Source organism: Heloderma suspectum, chromosome 10 (genome assembly GCF_057233095.1).
Source record: "Heloderma suspectum isolate Gila_16-S chromosome 10, 16-S_ref, whole genome shotgun sequence".
In the NCBI taxonomy this organism is placed as follows: domain Eukaryota; kingdom Metazoa; phylum Chordata; class Lepidosauria; order Squamata; family Helodermatidae; genus Heloderma; species Heloderma suspectum.
In genome coordinates, this window is record NC_139467.1 from 29,150,317 (window position 1) to 29,170,251 (window position 19,935).

A 19,935-nucleotide genomic window follows, 5' to 3' on the forward strand; every position below is an offset into this window, starting at 1 on the left:
CTATGATTCTATCTATGAAAACATCTCACCACATTGGAGAAGACTGCCTGGGTGACCTGTGTGCCTGCTCAGACTGCTGATGGGCAACTTCAAGCCTACTGCTGCTCTCCCTCCTTATTGTTCTGTGACTTGAAACGAGACTTGGACCTCTTCAAAAAGAGGACTGACCCTGCCAGCTCTCCAAAACAGAGCAGTATAAAGTAGGACACATGGCCACCCTAGTCTCAGTAGAGTGGAGATGTCGGAGAAATACACAACGGATTCAAATGAGTTTGGATTTCTGTTAATCTGACCTGGGGATTCTGCGGTGAGATGGCTTTTTCCAGGTCACTCAGACTCCGGGGACTTGCAGACCATTTTTTAAAATGGGGGGGGGGGAATTTGTGCAAATGTTCACTTGTGCAAGTGTGCATTAGCACTAATGCATGCTTGCAGAAGTGGAACTAAATTCTCATACATCCCTAAAAATCTGATGCCGTCAATGAATGGATGATGGAATGAACGGCACCTTACAATCTGTGAAACACAGTCAGAACAGATTTAACAAAAACCATACATCCCTACGCTAGAGGCACTGTGTGTGTGTGTTTAGTACTAGAAAGATGGGGAGATGTGTGGGCAAAGCTGCTGTGCTCACCCTTTCTCTCCCCTTTCACATGTTGATTCTACAGCGAAGTACAATGCCTTAGGGTGCTTCCAGAGAGAGGGTTCCTAGCACTGCCAATGAGAAGGCATTATGCAGCTATTCTGTGTTTTTCATGGAAGACGGAAGAAGTGTGGGAAAACATGGGAGGCTTATGAGTGGAAGAGCTTATTGTCTGGACCCCCCCTAAAATTCCATGAATGAGGCAGGGCAATGGCACAATAAAAGCTTCATCTGGAAGCCCCTATATTATAGTGTGACGCTAGTCATCCTATATGGAGAGCTTCCCCATAGATGATGGAGGAGATTTGTTTTCTGTTGGTCCAGAGGCCAAGTTCTGAACCGGCAGGTTCAAATTACAAGAAAGGGGATTTTAGCTAAACTTTCAGAATTCCTGATGTAACAAGGTGTTGAACAGCAGAGGAAACTGACCTGGAAAGTTATGGGCTCTCCTTTGTTGGAAGTTTTTGAGCAGAGGCTGAAGGGACACCTAGAAGTGATTTCCTGCATTGGCAGGGGGTGGACTAGATGACCATTTGAGGCACCTTCTGACTTTATGACTCTGTAGGGGAACTGAAGCAATCCTAAGCTCTTACCCTTGGGATGTTTTTCCTAATGTTTAGCCAGAATTTGCTTCCCTGCAACTTCCACCCATTGTTGGTTCTGGTCCTGCAGTCTGGAGCAACAGGGAACAAGTCTGCTCCATCTTCTGCCTGACAGCCCTTCAGCCAGAAGACCGCTGTTGTGTCTCTTAGATTTTCCATTATTTCTTCTGCTAGTTGCCAAGATCTTAGTATACTAAGGGCACAAACCTATGGGTTGTGCTCTCGATGATCGTAAGCCCTCGAACCTGGAGGCTCACGATCATCCTATGCAGGGCAGGAGGAGAGGTGGAGGCGTCCTTGCCTCCCTGTCCTCCGGCCTGCATTTTTCACTAGATGGGCTTTTTTGCCTATCTAGCAAAAGTGTTTTGCAGGGGGAGGGAAGGAGGCTGGCAGAGGCTCAGGATATCTCATATCCTGGCCTCTCCAGTCTCCTCCCCGCCTACCAAAATGCCCACTCCCACCCCCCCACCTCTGAGATTGAGTTCTTGACCTCGGAGGCCAGCTGGTGTGGTTCTTTCCATGCCACCTGCGAGGGGAAGAGAGATTGGATCTCCAATTCCCCCCTCCAAGGTCGGAGCACTGTTCCCGACCTTGGAGGGGGGAATCCAAACTATCCTATGGCCCCTCAGATGCTATCTAGGGGACCATAGGATTGTTCCCTTGCATTCCTTAGTGTCTTCTGCTGCTTTGGAAGTAAAAAAGATGACTTTCTGTTGTCCACTCCTTGCCTCTCATTTCATTAGGGCTGGCTTTTGGCTGCTAGCACTGTGCAAATTCCGGAGGAGCAGCCATGGAAGGCGGTTGTTGCAAAAGCAGCAGAGTGTCTGCTTGCTGTGGCACCTTGAAGATGAACCGTTATTGTGGTTGTATGAACTGTTATGGTTTGGAGCCAGGGGTGGCCCAAGATACTTTGTGAAGGGTAAGAGGGCACCTCCCCCCCCCCCATTCCACCTACAGAAGCTGATTGGACTGCCAGCTGAATCTTACTTCAATATTGGCAGTGGGGCAGCAGGGGTGTTGAACCTCCTTTAGCCCGAGGGCCGAATTCCATTTTGGAGATGCTCTCGGGGCTGCATTTCAGTGGTGGGCAGGGCCAGAGGGAAAAGATGCGGGCCTGAAACCCCCAGCATATTTTAGCTTAAAGCACCTACTGGCAGTAACTAAGATTTAGGAGAGGCATGTCAACCTTTTAGATTGGGTGGGTGGGATGGCACAAAAGCCAGGCAACCACTCAAAGATTAGTGATTGGGGAAAAGGGATGGGGCTGCAGCAAGTGACAGGGCCATCTAATCTGGTCCCAAGACAACATCTGAAGGCACATGAGGCAGCCACCTTACTGAAGCTAAGCAGGTCTGGGTCTGGTCAGTGCTTGGAGGGGAGTCCACCTGGGAACCACGTGTAGCCACCTTGAGTTCCACAATGGAAGAAAGATAGGATATAAGTGTATTAAATAAATAAATAAATGAATGAATAAATAAATAAATAGGGAGCCCTGTGCTGGCTGGATTTGGGGCCCAGGCTTGAGGAACTGCACCCACATTCTGGCTAGCTTAGGGGGTGCAGGGCAAGCTGTGTAACACACAGATCTGCTTGCTCCTTCTGACTCAGCATCAACTGCCTCCTTCTGCCCAATGGTGGGGCTGGTCCTGAACAGACTCCTGGACTAGATGGACCTTTGGTCTTATCCAGCATGGTTCTTCTTACGTTCTTACGTCCTGGTTAGAGCTCACTGCATCAGAAGCATGAAGTGTTATCCATGGGCTGTAGATTGTGTGTGTGTGTGTATATGTGTGTATACTGGACCTTGAGGCTGGTTCTGCATACACATAACATGATATGTGACACAGAGGCTCAATTCACATGATGCTTCCCTCCAGAGAGAGAAAGAAGAGAAGATTGCTCGAATTGGGGTTATGCATTTGTTCCTACACCACTTGATGCATTATGTATAGGGTGATGACTTCCACTTTGCCAAAAAAGAGGATACCGATTTGTATTAAATGTGCACATGTTAATTTATATGTATATAACATTTTTTGGAAATAATTGCTACAACTGAAATGGAACTACAAGACATCTCACCATTGTGAGTGGGAAAGACTGTGGACCAGGTGACCTGTGTACCTGCCTGTTCAGTCTGCTGTCCAGGTGCGAACTGTGGATGGGCAGCTTCAAGCCCCTGCTCTGCTCTCCCTGCTTAGAGTTCTTTATCTTTGAACTGGACTTGGACTGGACAGCCCTTCAAATAGAACACTGCCTTTGAAAAAGAGGACTGTCTTCTGTAAAGTAGGGCAGTTGGCCACCCAACTTATGTGTATGGTGGAAGGGAGAAATACATGCCACTTTGTCCACAATGTGGAAGGATAGTGGGCCAGGGAAGAGTATGAACTTAGGCCTGGCTCTTTCCATGATGCATCATGGCTGCCATCTATGAATTGGCGTAGGTCCCTTGGAAAACTGACATTGCCCATATTGTGTCACAGTGAAGGACAGAATCAACCCTATCCCTCTTATGCATAGGGATGTACGAACTGTATAAAATCTGCTCCGTCTGTGTTTTGTGGATTTTTGTTCCATTGTTTGTTCACAGACGCAAATTTTTCCCCACGTCATGTGGAAAAATACACAAATAATTCCGTAAGAGGTTCTGTAACAATTTGCATAATTTACCTTAGTACGTAACATTTAGCATATTGTCCCCCATTCCATTCCACTTTTCCTCAGCAGAAACGTGCGTATGTTCCTACGAATAAATTTGTGTAAATTTTGGGAAAGTAAAAACAGTCCATGGACTCCGGGCGGCCTGAGGGGGTCACTCTGCAGTGGATTCCGCAGGTTGGATTCTCAGAAATCCGAGCTCATTTTAGTCCGTCTCTATTTCTCCTGCATCCCTACTTATGCGACCTCAGTATTCGGTGTAGGATGCATATCAGAGGTGTGTGGCAAGGGCTCACAACAGATGCCAGGAAAAACCTGGTACATTCTCCCCTCCCCATATGTGAAAGCATGCATTTTGGCCCCAAGTAGGCCCTGGCTGGTCTTGCATTTGTCATCATCTGTATGCAGCTTTCCCATGGTAAACAGTGCTCAAAGCTGCTCACAGCAGCATTGGAATAGAATATGTAATACCCCCCCCCCCCCAGTTCTTGAGTGTGGAGAGGTGTGTAGCCAAAACAGTCCCCTTCGCACAAGAGGGAGCAGTGGAGGCTGGTGCCTGCAATGTCAATGGGGTGATGAATCCGGTCTGGGTTTCAGGCACAGCAAGTCAGAACTCTAAAGGAGCTATCCAAGGTGGTTATAGTTCTGACCAAAACCCAGAGCGGATTCAATGCCCGCAGACATCAGAGCCACCAGCCTCCACTGAGAGGGAGGTATCAGCAGTATTGGGGGAAATCAACATGGTTTGCAAATTTTCAGTAAGACGTTACCTTGGCCCCTCTTTCCAGCATTCTGACGAATCTCTGCGAAAAGCAATGGCATTGGAATGATGGGCAAACGCTTAGGCCAGGAGCGCTGAACCTCTTTCAGCCCAAGGGCCAAATGCTATTTTGGAGAAGGTCTCAGGGGCCACATTCCAGGGGTGGGCGGGGCCAAAGGCAGAAGGGGTAGAGGCGGGGCCAAAAAACCAAGCAATGGCAGGGCAAAAGGGGCGGGCCCAAAGGCAAAGGGGCGGGGCCAAAGACAAAGGTGGGGGCAAACCAACCAATGATACTTGCATATTTTAACTTTAAGCACTTACTACCAGTAATGGAGCATTCAGAGAGGCATTTTGACTTTTTGGAATGGGAAGAAAACTGCACAAAAGCTGGGAAACCGCCAAACGATTGGTGGTCAGCAGAAAGGGTGTGGGGCATTGAGAATGGGGCATTGGCCATCTGGGGAGTTTTGGAGGCCCAACTTGTAACCCCAGGCAGGCTGGATTTGGCCCCAGGGCCTGAGGTTCCCCACCACTGGCTTAGGGCACAATCCGATCCGGCTGCCCCTCGGCCTCCAAACTCGGAGGCTGAGGAGCACCCTGTACAGGGCAAGAGGAGCGCAGAGGCAATTGTCGCTTCTACGCTCCCCTCTCCCTGCGTTTTCACTAGACGGGCGATTTCGCCCATCCAGCTGGGGCTCTGCGGAGCGGGAGTGAAGGAGGCGGGGGCAGCTGGCGGATCCTTCCTAAGCCAGACAGCCCGGTCTCCGCCCGCAGAACCGCCCCCTTTCCCTCCTCTCTGAGCTTGCATGTGCAGGCTTGCAGAGGCAGCCTTTGTGGTTCTCTCTGCAGTTCCTTCCGCAAGGGGGAGGGAGAGGGGGCAGAGAGCCTGGACTCCTGGGTCTAAAGTCGGAGCACTGTCTCCAACCTTGGACCCAGGAATCCGAAAAATCCTATCTCCCCCCCCCCCCCAGATGCTGTCTAGGGGCCCCAGGATTGCTCTCTTAGGCACTTGGCTTTTTGAAAAAAAGTTTTGAATTGTATTTTGTGAGGCTGAGTAAGCCCGTGGTGGCCTCACAACCCACATCCGCTCTGCATGACAGAATTCTGACCATGGGCCTGCTGATGCTCTATGCGTCGGATGGCCAAGGGGCCTTATGTTCCAGAAACGGTTAGGGTGCACAGAAATGAAGATTTAGGTTTCCAGCCTCTGGCATTCTGTCCCGAAGAATGCTCCCGTCGAGACGCGTGGGACAGTTAAGGGCTCCTCCTTGCTGTACTCGAGATGTTCTGTGCGTATGGCTTTGGCAGGAGGAAGTATTCCGGTGGCTTGGTAGGGGGGCTGCTGCCCCCTTGTCCCAGCAATACTGGCCTTGTTTTTCCTTCAGTGATTCCCCTGTTAATTCCCTTTCCTTTTCTCTCTCCCCCACCCCTTTCTCTTTTGCTCTTCAGGATTCAAAGAAGCAGATTGAAAAGGCTTGGAAGGATTATGAGACCAAAGTGTAAGTCACCCTGGCTGCCTCTGGCCGGAGCCGGCCAATTCTTCCCTCTTGCCCCACACAAAGGTGGGATGTTTTTGTGTGTGGAGCCAGCAACACAGGAGGCGGTGAATGGGCCAACAAAACTCTCCTTTATAAATGGGCCACTGTGCCATCCGGTATGGTTCCGGTCCCAAAGGTGCCACACACGTAGGGATGGCCACACATGAATTGTCAAAAAAAGAGGAAATCACCAAAAAAGAGGACAGTGGTTTGCATCACATTTGCATGGGCATATCTATTCACATTTTGAAATAATTGTTATCATTGAAATAGAAATATAGGACATCTCATGACAGTGTGGAAGACTGTGGCCAGGTCTGCTGCCCAGGCGCAAACTGTGGATGGGCAATGGTTCTGATGGTTTATCTTTAAACTGGATTTGGACTGGACAAACTTCAACTAAAAGATGATCCTCCGGTAGCCCTTCAAACAGAGGGCTGTCTGCTATAAAAGAGAACTTATGGCCACCGTAATGCATTGTTTACAAGCAGAAAGTCCAGGAGTTCAATGCCTGGCATCTCCAGCCAGGGCTGGAAAAAACTCCTTGTCTATAAACCCTGGAGAACTGACTTCAGTGTAGGCTAGCCTCCCTGAGGTTGGCCGCCCTCCAGAGATGTAGGACTACAGCTCCCATCATCCTCAGCCACACTGGCTGAGGATGATGGTGGTTGTAGTCCAACACTTCTGGAGGAGCCCAGGTCAGGCAATAGACATTCTTGAGCTAGATGGATCAATGGGTCTGGCCTGGTATAACAGTCTCCCCAACCTGGCACCAGTGGACGCCGGTGGGTTCGATTTTGGTGGGGTTGTGAATCCCTTCTGTGTTTTAGTCAGAACCAGCCAGAACTCCAAAGGAACTATCCAAGGCACTGAACCTATTTTGGGGATCGCGTTCAGCACCTTGGATAGCTCCTTTAGAGTTCTGGCCGGTTCTGACCTGGAATGGATTCACAGCCTCACCAGAATCGGAGCCACCAGCCTCCACTCCCTGGCACCCTCCAGGTGTGTTGGACTACAACTCCCAGCATGCCATGCTGGGACTTGTTGTCCAACACATCTGGAAGGCACCAGGTTGGGGAAGGCCATGGTGTAAGGCAGCTTCCTCTGTTCCATTCTCCTATTTTATTGTTGGAATTGAACACATACACACACAAAAAGGAAGAGAGGGTTCAGTGGTCATTGCATCAGTCCCAGAGATTGTGAAATGGTTGAGGGCAGTGACATATTATAGGCAAGTTCAGATGGTCAACATAACCTGCAGGAAGGATTTCTGCCACTTGGTTGCTTCATGCAAAAATGGTGCAAGTTTGTTTTTCCTGTTTCATGTTCTGTTGAATATATGGAAAAGGGTGAGGACCTTATCAAGTGTGAAGGCTTCCCCTACATTTACCCCTTGGTAAACAGGCTGTCTCCAAAGCTGTTTAGCTGGGAGTGGTAGTCCAGTACAACTAGAGGGTACTGGGCTGGGGGGAGTCTGGTTTGGATGACTGTGGATGGATTCAAGCGGAGGAGAGAACAACCTTCCCCTTTCAGTTTATTTAATTACAACATTTTTATCCAAAGTCTTTTAGCCGAAAAGACTAGCCAAAAAGTGACTTACAAGTATCAGTAGTGATATGGTCCCTGCCCTCAGGCTTACAGTTTGAAAGACATGTAAGGCAAAAGGGATGGGGAAAGAGGAGGAAAAAAGCAAGCTCAGGCAATGGTTCTTAAAGTTCCAGTTCTTATCACAACCAGCTGGGGTGGAGACCGTTCAGGTAGCCTGATGGAAAGGCTCCCAGCCCAGTCACTCTTGCAGGAGGGCCAAAAGCTCTCAGCAGAGGCTATGGAATAGCCCTGAATGCTCTTCTTTCACTCTATTCTGCAGCCTCAGGTTCGATCCTGGTTTGTTTTAACTATAACTGTAGTTAGAACAAACCATGGTTCCCTGAGTCTGTACATAACAAGGAACCATGGCTTTTTCTGGAGTGAGAGGGGGAGCTCCCTTTCTCCTCCTCTTGCCAGGAGAGGACACAGGAGCCTGAGGCTTGCCCAGGCTTATTGATGGATCATGATCATCATCTTTAACTGTGGTTTAGGTCAGGGGTAGGGAACCACATTCAAAGGCAAAAGGGGGCGAGGCAAAAGGCAAAAAGGGTGGGGTCAAACCCCCCCAAAATACCAGCATTTTAAAGTTAAAGCTGTTACTGACGGTAATGAAACCTTAGGAGAGGTATTTCAACCTTTAGCATTTGGGGGGGAATGTACAAATGCCAGGAAACCACCAAATGATTGGCAGTTTGTTGAAAGGGGGTGGGGCCAGAAGAAGGAGGTGTGGCTATATGGGGAATCCCGGAGGGCCAGATTTGGCCACCAGGATGGCCAGATTTGGCTTACAGGCCTGAGGTTCCCCACCCTTAGTTTAGATTATTGTCTGCCAGGCCGAAGTCTTCTAGGAAGTGGCTCTGGTGGTTTTGGAAGAAAAGTTGGAGGTGGAGAGCAAATGAGCCTAAATCCACTCATCCTGCTGTCTTTGGCGTTCTTTATTTGCCTAGGGCAAAGCTGGAAAAGGAGAAGGAGCGATCCAAGTTATCTGGAGTCATCCAGGCTGACCCCTCTGCAGCAGAAATCACTGAGGACCTGCAGAAGGAGCGCCGCACTTTCCAGCTTCAGATGTGTGAGGTAGGAGCGCCCTGACCATTTCAATGCTCCTTGCCTCTGGGACTGACAGTAAACGTTTACTTGGGCCCTGCTTGGGCATATTTGGGAAGGATCCAACAGCCGCACAGTGCTAGAGCTATGGACATTGCACTAGCATAAACCAATGCTAGCCCAGTGTCAACACTGCTTGCTAGTGCGACGGCTATCCTGGGAATCCCATCGCACTTACAAGCGGTATTAAAGCTTCAGTAGCATTGGTATATACTAGTGCAACGTCAATAATACCAGCACCATGATACTGCTGGATACTTCCTTTTGGACACTTGGAGTCAGTTGGCCCTCAATATCCATTTATGCCCTTTGACTCCATCTCACTAAAAACTCAGTGGGACCTCGGCCTAGCCCTCACAAATGGCACCTGAGCTCTTTGAGAGTTTGGGGCTGCTCTTGGATCCATTATCGTCATGAGAGGCACAGGTGGCTTTGGTACCTCAGAGCGCCTTTTATCAGCTTAGGCTGATATACCACCAACCACCCTACCTGGATACAGAGAGCCTTGTGACAGTTGGCTTTGAAAACAGTCCAAAAACATCATAATCCAAGGGTGGGCAAGTTGTGGCCCTCCGGATGTTTCGGCCTAAACCTTCCATGGTCCCTCACCCTTGACTATGTTGGCTAGGGCTGATGGGAGTTGTAGGCCTAACCATTCAGAGGGCCGTAAGTTGCTGTCCCTGCTGCTGTCTCTCTAAAATGCAGCATAATAGGTGTTACCAAAATTATTCAGCATGAGAATTAGAATAAATGAGAACTAAATCTCTGTCCCCACTCCTTCTGTAGTCCAAAACAGGGCAGCTAGACTGTTAAGTGGGACCGGCCAATAAGATCATATTACACCATCTGTATTGGTTGTCAGTCCATTTCCAGGGCCAATTCAAAATACTGGTTTTAATCTTTAAAGCCCTAAATGGCTTGGGGCCAAGCTACCTGAAGGTGTATCTCCTCCCATATCCATTCAGACACGAAGGTCTTCATCGAAGGCGCTCTTCCAGGTGCTCCTGCCAGATGAGGTGAGGCAGGTGGCTACAAGAGAGAGGGCCTTTACCGTGGTGGGAACCCATTTGTGGAATGCCCATACCAGAGGGACTCATGTGGTGCTTACCTTACCATATTTTTGTCACCAGGTGAAGACTGTTTTATTCTCCCAAGCATTTTAAGGACGTATTTTAGTGCTTTTAGATCTTTGCATGGTTTTATTTTGCTGCTGGTTTTACTTTGTTTTTATGTGCTGCATTGTTTTTAGCCTTTGTGCTGTTTTTTAGGTTGGTTTTATGTGTTGTTTTTATCATAGTTTGTTGTTTGTATTTTTTAATTTACCTGTGCTCCACCCAGAGGACTTCGGTTACTGGGTGGTCTGGATGTGCACTAAACAAATATTCTCAATGGGGAAGAAGCGTTTCTCCCATTGTGAATAAGAGGCAAGTGGGGTGGGGATTTCAACTAGCACTCTGGCAGGGGCAGAAGGTAAAATCCCCTTCCCTCTATGGCATTGGTCCTGATCCAGCTCAGGGATGGCCTTTTACGCATCACCAAAAAAGAGGTCACGAGAGTCCACTTATTTATTTATTGCTTGCTTGCTTGCTTGCATTTATGTCCCGTCTTTTTTCCTCTTGCAAGGAACCCAAGGCAGCTTACATTCTCCTCCTCCTCCTCCTCCTCCTCTCCATTTTATCCTCACAACAACAATCCTGTGAGGTGGGTTGAGCTGAGAGTCTGTGACTGGCCCAAAGTCACCCAGTGAGCTTCCATGGCCGAGTGGGGACTAGAACCCGGATATCCCTGCTCCCAGTCCAACATTCTCACCATTACACCACACTGGCTCTCAAATATACATAAGATTTGCAAATGCTAATGTATACATAGAGATGCACATTTTGAAATAATTAGTGTAATTTAAACAAAAGTACAGTGCGTCTCCCCATAGTAGGGAAGACTGTGACGAGGTAACCTGTGTACCCGCTCAGTCTGCTGTCCAGGTTCTAAGTGCTGATGGGCAACTTTAAGGCCTCTTCTCTGCTCTCCCTTCTTACAGTTCTTTAAGCTGGACCTAGTTGGGCAGCCCTTCAAACAGAGGATGCCCTCTGTAAAATAGGACTCATGGCCAACCTATCCATTCCCCACCCAGCCCGCGTGGGGTAGGGGGCAAACGATGTAGTATACATAGTTGAGAAGGCTATCGTTTCCTACTGTCACCTCATTTCTTCCCATCTGCCCTTTGCTGGGCTGTTCGTCTAGGCCAGCTGTCTTTCTTCAGATGTGTTTGGCTTCAGCCTCCATCATCTCCAGCCAGCTATGGCCGTTGGCTTAGCATCTAGGCTTAGAATAGGCTTAAGACTGCAGACCCAACCTTTTCCCTGGTGCATTTCTCATTTTCCAGGTCCAAAGGATGATTGGAAGAGGCCGGACTTTCACAAAAGGCCAGGGTGGGGTTTTGTGGGGGGACGGGGCAGGGTGGAAGAAATGAACTAAGGCTAACGATAATCTGGCCTCCCATGTAGGAAGGGATCCAAGCAGCTGGAAGTGTTTTCTAATTGCTATGCGCACTCCCCCCGCGCACACACATACACGCACACAGTGTGTTCTTCCAGCCAGTCATACGGAGCTGGATTATCCCAAAGGTGCATTAACACCTTCTGTTGGGATAGCGGAATCCACATGTTTATGAAAACCACATACCTCTCCTAGTTCTAGCAGCCTGTCTGCAACATTGCCTGACTCTCTCTCTCTCCCCAAAGAACATTTTTCCATTGCATTCCACGAGATTCTCTGTGGCTTTGTGCATAGAGACTTGTTTGCTCATCACTTAAGCCGACCACCTGAGCCCTGGTGCTGCCAAAGCATGACTTTGGCTCGGCAAAAGGAAGCTCGTCTTTGTGTGTTGCAATACGCTGGGGAGCTTTGCATAGCAATCCAGGTGCGAGGTAGGGCTGTGCATTTCCCGGTTGTTTGCGAAGCCCACACCTCTGGATGTGCTGAGACTTGCTCACACCTGCTGCCGTCAGCTGTCATATGCGACTTGCGTTAGCGAAGATAAATCTGTGCGGATATTGTGAAAATGAGTTTTTTGCAGCAGGGGTGGGGAGCCTGGGCTTCCAACTCCCATCAGCCACAGGAAACATGGCCAGTCAACAGGGATGATGGGAGCTGGAGTTCTTTCTTTCTTTCTTTCTTTCTTTCTTTCTTTCTTTCTTTCTTTCTTTCTTTCTTTCTCTCTCTCTCTCTCTCTCTCTCTCTCTCTCTCTCTCCCCCCCCCCCAAACTGGAGTGCCATAGAAAAATAGCATGGAGTAGAGGTTTACCCAGGGGTGGGCAAATTGTGTCCTTCCAGATGTTCTGGCCTACAACTCCCATCTGCTAGCCAGCATAGCCAGTGGTGAGGGATTGTGGGAGTTGCAAGCCAAAACATCTGGCAGGCCACAAATTGCCCACCCCTGAGTTAAATTGGTGGCATGCCTAGAAAACTGTGGCTTGGCACTGCTTTCACATGAGTGGCCGCCAGGAAATTCTCGTGGAAGCAGAGGTCTGCGGCGCTTGGCTGGCCATGGTAGTCAAGTTGAAATCTGTGATCCTCAAGACCTTGCCTCTCCCCTTCAGTGCAATCCTAGGCATGTTTACCCAGAAGTAAGTCTGATTGTGTTTTGTGGGGTTAATCCTGGGCAGGTATGCATAGGATTGCAGCCCTAGCCCCTGAGTTCTACCAGCAGGGGAGGGCAGGCATAACCCCCCTGTTCTCCTTTATAGCTCTCTATGTTTGGAGCTGGGGGGGAGAGCAGGGGCTCCTTTTGGAGGGGGGCAGCAAGGCATTCTTGTGTGCTCCGTTTCCCTGCTGCTTGCAGCAGCTGGCCCCAATCTGAAATGAACAGGGGAAGTCTGGGGCTTATTATGAAGGTAGGTTGAGTGTTTCTTCCTCCTGCTCCCAAAACAGCCAACCGCAACCTTCTCCCCTAGCTTATATTTGGGGAAGAGGTGGGGTTCTTCCCCATCATTTCTCTAAACCACAGGTGGGCAGAAAGGAGATCTCCAGACATTTTGTACTTCAGCTCCCAGCATTCCTGAGCATTAGCCAGGCTGGCAGGGGCTTCTGGGAGCTGAAGTCCAAAACACCAGGAGCTCTACCTTCTCCCCGCCCCCTGCTCTAAACCAAGGGATCTTGAACCTCTTTCCGCCCAAGGGCCAATTCCATTTCAGAGAAGTTCTCAGGGCTGTATTCTAATGGAGAGTGGGGCCAAAGGCAAAGAGGGTGGAGCCAAAAAATACCAGCCTAGTTTAGCTTCAAGCTCTTACTGCCAGCCACTAAGCCTCAGGAGAGGCATTTCAAGCTTTTAGAATAGGGGGAAATTGTGCAAAAACTGGGAAAACTCTAAATGATCAGTGGCCGGGGGAAAGGGGGTGGGGCCAGTGGAATGGGGTGGGACCATCTGGAGAACCTCTGAGGGCCAGATTGGGGCCCTAGGCAGGCCAGATTTGGCCAATGTGCCTGAGATTCTGCACCCCTGGTGCAAAGCAAATGAATACAGCACACAAAAAGCAAGGTGGGGCCTTCAGCCAGGCCCAGGTTGTCAGCACCTGGCATATTTATGCTCTGCCTGACCCACGTGGTGCAGATGCCTGCCCTGGTCCCACAGCGCCCATGTCTGGGAAGCTGCCATTTTACATGCCCACAATGCCTATGATGTAGCTTTGGTCCAGGGCATTGTGGGAAATTTGAGATGGCAGCTTCTCAGACTTGGCAGCCACCACCAAGGAAGCCTGCTGCTGGGAAAGGAACCTGTGACAGAGGAGGGCCCCCCCAGGAGGATGAGAGGGTCAGGGATAGGGATGTCCGTTGCTGGGAAATCTTGTTCTTTTTTGACTCGATGGAATTACACGGCATGTACGACTTGATTTGTGTTTGCGAGCTAAGCTGCAGGCTTTTCCCGAAACTCTGGGGACTTTTTTGCACATCTTTCCTGCAGGCTCTGCAATTTGGGCAAATTTCAGACAATTTGTGCAAACTCGGCTGTCATTTGTGCAAATTCAGCTGCAATTTGCTGAACCTGCAAAAATAAAAATCCGTGAAAAATCTGCAAACTGGCTCAACTTGCTGCAGTCCTAATTCGGCGCTGCAGCGGGAGTGGGAACTGGAATGAAGTCTGGGGGGCTGAACCTAGGAAAACCCATCAAACTCTGCCCCACAAATGGATTAGTCTGACATCGCTAGCCAGGCGGGGCACTTTTCTGAGGGCCCGCCTCAAACCTGGCAGTGTCTCTGCCTTCAGCAATCTGTCCTTTGTGTGGGTAGGGACTTAGGCATAAGGAGAGGGTGTTCACATAAAAATATGGACATGTTTGTATGAGATCTCAGAAGGGTATGCAGTAGTTTTAATTCATTTTGTACATGGGACCCCAGAGCATATATATTAAGGGGCTCAGATAAAAACATCAACAGCCGCTCACATGGCGATAGTCTTTGCATGTCAGTGAACCAAGTTAATGTGAGTTTTGGCTCCCTAGAGGCGTTCAGCCATTTTTTGCATGTGATCTCCTGCTTGCATGAGGAACTGAAAGAGGAGACTGACTTTTGGCTCCTTGTGAACTGTGACGGGGTTGGATTTGAGAGAAGGGTTAAAGAGCTCTGTGGGGCTGGGCGGCTGGTGGCTTTCCTTCCTTTGTGTGGCTTTTCTCGGTTCTATGGAATGATTGGGGCTTGGCCAGCAAATGAGTCACCCCCTTGAATGGCTTCACTGTTAAATAAATAACAGCACATGGAAGCACTCAGGATCAGTTTGCAGCTCCGTGCTGGAGGAGCAGTAGTGGGAGAAAGACACGAGGCGTGTATGGTATATCGAGTGAGTTGGGCAGCAATCTGATTTCGAGTCCAGTATTGTGACCGAATGCCAAAAATGGCCTTCCCCAAGCCGGTGTCCTCCAGACATGTTGGAGCATGACCTCATCATCCCGCAGATGGGAGCTGTAGTCCAAGTCATCCAGAGGGCACCAGGTTGGGGAAGGTTGTCCTAAAAGCTCATGATGGATAATGCCATGTATGCCACATCCAAAGCCTCTTGGGAGGAAGGAAGTAATGGATTAGCTTCAGCTTTAAGGGCATAAGAACATCAGAAAAGCCCTGCTGGATCAGACCAAGGGTCCATCTAGTCCAACATTCTGTTCACACAGTGGCAAACCAGCAGCCCACGGGAAACCCACAAGCAGGACACGAGTGCAACAGCACCCTCCTGCCCATGTTCCCCAGCAACTGGTGTACATAGACATTCTGCCTCTAATACTGGAGGTAGCATAGAGCCATTTACAATTTTGATATTTTATACAATTTTAATATTATTGATGATTTAATTATATTTTAAACTTTTGTATATTTCTATTTATATGTTTTAACTGTACAGTTTTTTAATATTGTAAAACTGCCTTGAGTCCCAGTATTGGGAAAGAGGCAGGATATAAATTAATATAATATAATATAATATAATATAATATAATATAATATAATAATAATAATGAGGACTAGTAGCCAATGATAGCCTTCTCCTCCATGAATTTGTCCAACCCCCTTTTAAAGCCATTGAAATTGGTGGCCATCGTTATGTCTTGATCTTTCACCCCAAGAAGCAGTGGGGCTGATGGCAAGAGAAAATCTTAGCTGGGGGAGTCCTCAGAGAACTGCTGCTGTGCCGTCCACACTGATACAACAGCCCATAATAACCTTTGGTTGAGGAGGAAGCTGCTTTATACCACGACTCACTATTTGTCCGTCTAGTCCAATATGCTGACCTACCTGATCCCTGGTTGTTGTTGTTGTTGTTCAGTCGTTCAGTCGTGTCCGACTCTTCGTGACCCCACAGACCATAGCACGCCAGGCCTTCCTGTCCTGCGCTCTCTCCCGGAGCGTGCTCAAGTCCATATTCATTGCATTGGTGATGCTATCTAGCCATCTCATCCTCTGCCGTCCCCTTCTCCTTTTGCCTTCAGTCTTTCCCAGCAACAGGGTCTTTTCCAGTGAGTTTCCTCTTCGCATTAGGTGGCCAAAATATTGGAGCTTCAGCTTCAGTATCTGTCCTTCCAATGAGCACTCAGGGTTGATTTCCTTTAGGATGGACTGATTTGACCTCCTTGCAGTCCAGGGGACTCGTAAGAGTCTTCTCCAGCACCACAGTTCGAAAGCCCTCCAGGTATTTTGGACTACAGCTCCCATCAGCCACGTGTTCTGACTGAAACATGGAACAGATTCACCGTCCCAGTGAAATCAGAGCCACCAGCCTCCACTGCTCGATACTATTCATTCATTCATTCATTCATTCATTCATTTGCATTTCTATACCGCCCAATAGCCAAGCTCTCTGACTGGTTCAGAACAATTAAAACCATGAAACACAACATGGCAAGAGACTATCTAACAGTTTAAAACTACACTATAAAATAAAAGTGAAAAACCAAAATAAAACTTAGAAGCAATGCAAAGATTTAAAATACAGTCACAGATTGAAAACAAAAGAAACTGAAAGACTAAAATGCCTGGGAAAGTAAGAAGGTCGTTGCCTGGTGCCAGAAAGAGCACAACGTAGGCACCAGGCGGGCGTCTTTGGGGTGCTCATTCCACGGAATCTGATCTTAGGGTCCAGGCAGATATATATGGGAGGAGGTATACAGTGTGGACTCTACACTGATTGGCAGCGGCTGGAGATTCACCTGGCACCTTCAGCAGGCAAATCTTATGCTCTGCCCCTGAACTATGGCCTTTATTCAGACGCAATGGCAGATAGGCTGTTCACCTGAAACCAGGAGTCAGGGAGGAAATCAAGTCAGGGAGGGAGTCACATACAAGGGGAGGGCAGAAGCCCAAGGTTCACTCCTGTAATGCCAAACCATAGCTTTGCAACACAGGTAAACTGGGCCATTTACTACCAGCTTTTGCAACCCAGGCACCCCCCCCCACACACACACACGCACACACATGCACACACACTCCTTACGTGCCCAAGGACATGGGAGGGTACCAAGAACATGGTTTTGTAGCTGGAAAACCAAGAACATGGGAAACCAAGAACATGGGAAACCAAGAACATGAACATGGAAAAAATGGAAAACCCATAGCATGGAAAACCCAGACCATGGAAAACACAGACCATGGAAAACCCAGACCATGGAAAACCAAAACATGAACATGGAAAAACATGGAAAACCCAGAACATGGAAAACCCAGAACATGAAAAACCAAGAACATGGTTTTGTGGCTTGAAGCTCTCCATGTCCATCTTACTTTCACCTGAGGTACAAGCCAGCGCTCTCTACCTCTAGTTACAATGTTCTAGCGGAATGCAGATCTGGGCCATTTGGTGGTGCTCACTTCGGTAAAGCTGTTGCCCCAACTTGTCTCCTGTCACATGGGGCTTTCCTGTCTGTCAGAGGTGCTCTCTAGCTCTGCCTGGCACTGAGCGCTCTGAATCCTCCATTCTCCGGCCTCTTGACACATCTCTCCAGCTGCAGTATTGGCAAGGAAGGCAAAACACTTAAATGCTGTTGCTCTCTTCTGATTATAAAGCTGTGCTGTACAACTAATCTTTGCGAATAAATACAGGGTTCTGAAAACAAAGCGCAGTATCTCCTCCCACCCGTAGCCATGGAACATACAGCATCCAACTTGCCAGATTTCTCTTAGGTGCCCAATTACTACATATTTGGCATTTGGCCATTTAGAATTCCAAAGAAGAACTGGCACGTAAGAGGGAGACTGAATTTTAGCAGTACTGGGCACAATCCTATGCATGTTTAGACAGAAAAAAGGCCCGCAACTCCCAGGATGCCCCAGCCAGCCATGTAACGATTGATGTAACAATTTACTACTTTATTTGTTCATTTTGGTGAAGAAAGGGTCTTCCGCTAAACAGAATTGTGAAATCTTCCTTTTTTTCGTTTCTTAAAAAAAAAGAAAGAACTCCGTTTGCTACTTGCTCTGTGAACTTTCCGCTAACAGGATCAATGGTTCTAAAATGTTATCTTGAAATCTAGGAATTGCTCACATGTCCTCCTTCTGGGCTTCCCAAAGGCATCTGGTTGGCCACTGTGGGAAACAGGATGCTGGACCAGATAGGCCTTTAATGTGATCTAGCAGGGCTCTTATATTCTTATTTTGGGGAAAGAAAGAAGCTGAAGCTTCTAAAATCTCATTAACGAAGGGGAGAGGGAGAAAGAGCCCAAGGGTGCAATCTTGTGCATGTTTAGACAGGACAAAGTCCTACAAATCCCAGCATTCCCCAGCTAGCAGAGTTGTCGGACTTTGTTCTGTCTAAATATGCACAGGATTTTACCCTTAGGCTCATTGCCCACTACCCCTTGTCTAACAAGCCACAGTCTGCCATAACAGTCTCTAAATGGAGACTGTTCCCTTTCACCATTGCCTGCCCACCCCACATCCCCCTTTCTTTTCCTAATCATCGCAGTCCTTGCCAAAATATTTTGAACTCTGCGAGAACACAAATGCTGCATTTCGAACCAGGCATGGAAAGGTATATCTCTTAGGCAAAATGACCACAGGGCCTTTTCAGTTGTGGCACCAAGGTTATACCCAAGAGATCTGCCTGGCTTAGGCTCTGCTTGCCTTCCAGCAAGTAGTAAAAAAAAATGTTTGTTCTTTGGGGAAGGGCTGCAACTCAGTGGCAGAGCATGTATTCTGTATGCAAAAGTCCCCGGGTTCAGTCCCTGGCCTCTCCAGGCAGGGCTGGGAAAGACCCCTGTCTGAGACCCTGGAGAGCCCTTGTCAGTCAGTGTAGATCAGGGGTGCAGAAACCCCAGCCTGTGGGCCTCATCCAAGCTTTTCAATCTGGCCTACGGAGCCATGGGTTCCTCCAGGGGCAGGGTTTGACCTCAAAGCTGTTACTTGCCTCTGCAGACACTTCCCATGTTTTTGCTGACTGTCTGCACAGCCTTGTCAACATCTATATTGTGCAACACAAGGAAGTATTATCCATTGCCCACATCACTTCCTGCAATGGGTTTGCATTATAAGCTGCAATAGATGTAAGCAATCACTTGCATCTCAACTTGCACGCTAAAACTGTAATATACAAATCTCTTACACAAGGACCTACATCCAGAGTGAGATCCAGACACTCCACAGTTAATCTTGGGCTTCGGATCGGAACATGGGTCTAATCAGTGCTTTAGTCTGTAAGCAGAGGTGCTACGCTGGTTCTTGCCTTTGCTTTCGGCCTTACAGTAGCACCCAGATCAGCCCCATGCCCTCGTGGTGAGTAAAGTGTGAGCAAGATAGTTACACAGTCGCCAGTTTACCGACAACTCAGACCCTGCTCTGGCCTTTCTGAAGAACTTGTATTAGACCGTAACCTGGCATTTTTGTCTCCCCCATCTAGTACCTTCTGAAAGCTAACGAAAGCCAAACAAAGCAAGGCCCAGACTTTCTGCAGAGCCTGATCAAGTTCTTTCATGCGCAACACAAGTAAGTGCACCATGAAGTCCAGGCTGGCATTTCTGATCAGTTGCCCGCATCACTTCCTGGGATGGTTCCTCAACGACAGCTGATCACTTGTGTTTGCTGTTGCTGCTTCAAATGTGGCAAGATTTGGCTGTATATGGCAGTGCAAACTAACGTCACAGTGTTCCCCTCTCTCTCCTTGCTTCTAAACATTGCTTTGCTGATTTTTTTTTTAAAAAAACACTTCCAGTTTCTTCCAAGATGGCTGGAAGGCATCTCAGAACCTGTACCCATTCATCGAGAAGCTAGCCGCATCTTTACACGCAGTAAGTTTTAATGGGGCTTTTTCATAACACACTTCCAGATGACTCTTAACTGCACCGGCAACTCTTGACTAAACCATTGATGTACTAGGCAAGGGTCAGGTTGCAGGACTCTTACTGAGTATAACTTATGCTGTGCTGAACCCGTCCTGCCTTATGTGGTGCTGAACCCATCCTGCCTTAAGTGGTGCTGAACCCATCCTGCCTTATGCGGTGCTGAACCCGTCCTGCCTTATACAGTGCTCAACCTGTCCTGCCTTATGCGGTGCTCAACCTGTCCTGCCTT

The 19,935-nt window shown here is 48.4% G+C and overlaps 1 protein-coding gene across 1 annotated transcript in view; it reads left to right on the top strand.

The window, feature by feature from the left end:
- Positions 1-19,935, top strand: part of ASAP3 (ArfGAP with SH3 domain, ankyrin repeat and PH domain 3) — a 127,378-nt gene that overhangs the window by 65,279 nt on the left and 42,164 nt on the right. Inside the window, exons 5-8 of the mRNA XM_084815717.1 lie at positions 6,116-6,165; positions 8,739-8,865; positions 19,265-19,350; positions 19,577-19,652. Of these exons, the coding sequence (XP_084671843.1) occupies positions 6,116-6,165; positions 8,739-8,865; positions 19,265-19,350; positions 19,577-19,652 (339 nt within the window). The remainder of the gene's footprint in view (positions 1-6,115; positions 6,166-8,738; positions 8,866-19,264; positions 19,351-19,576; positions 19,653-19,935) is intronic.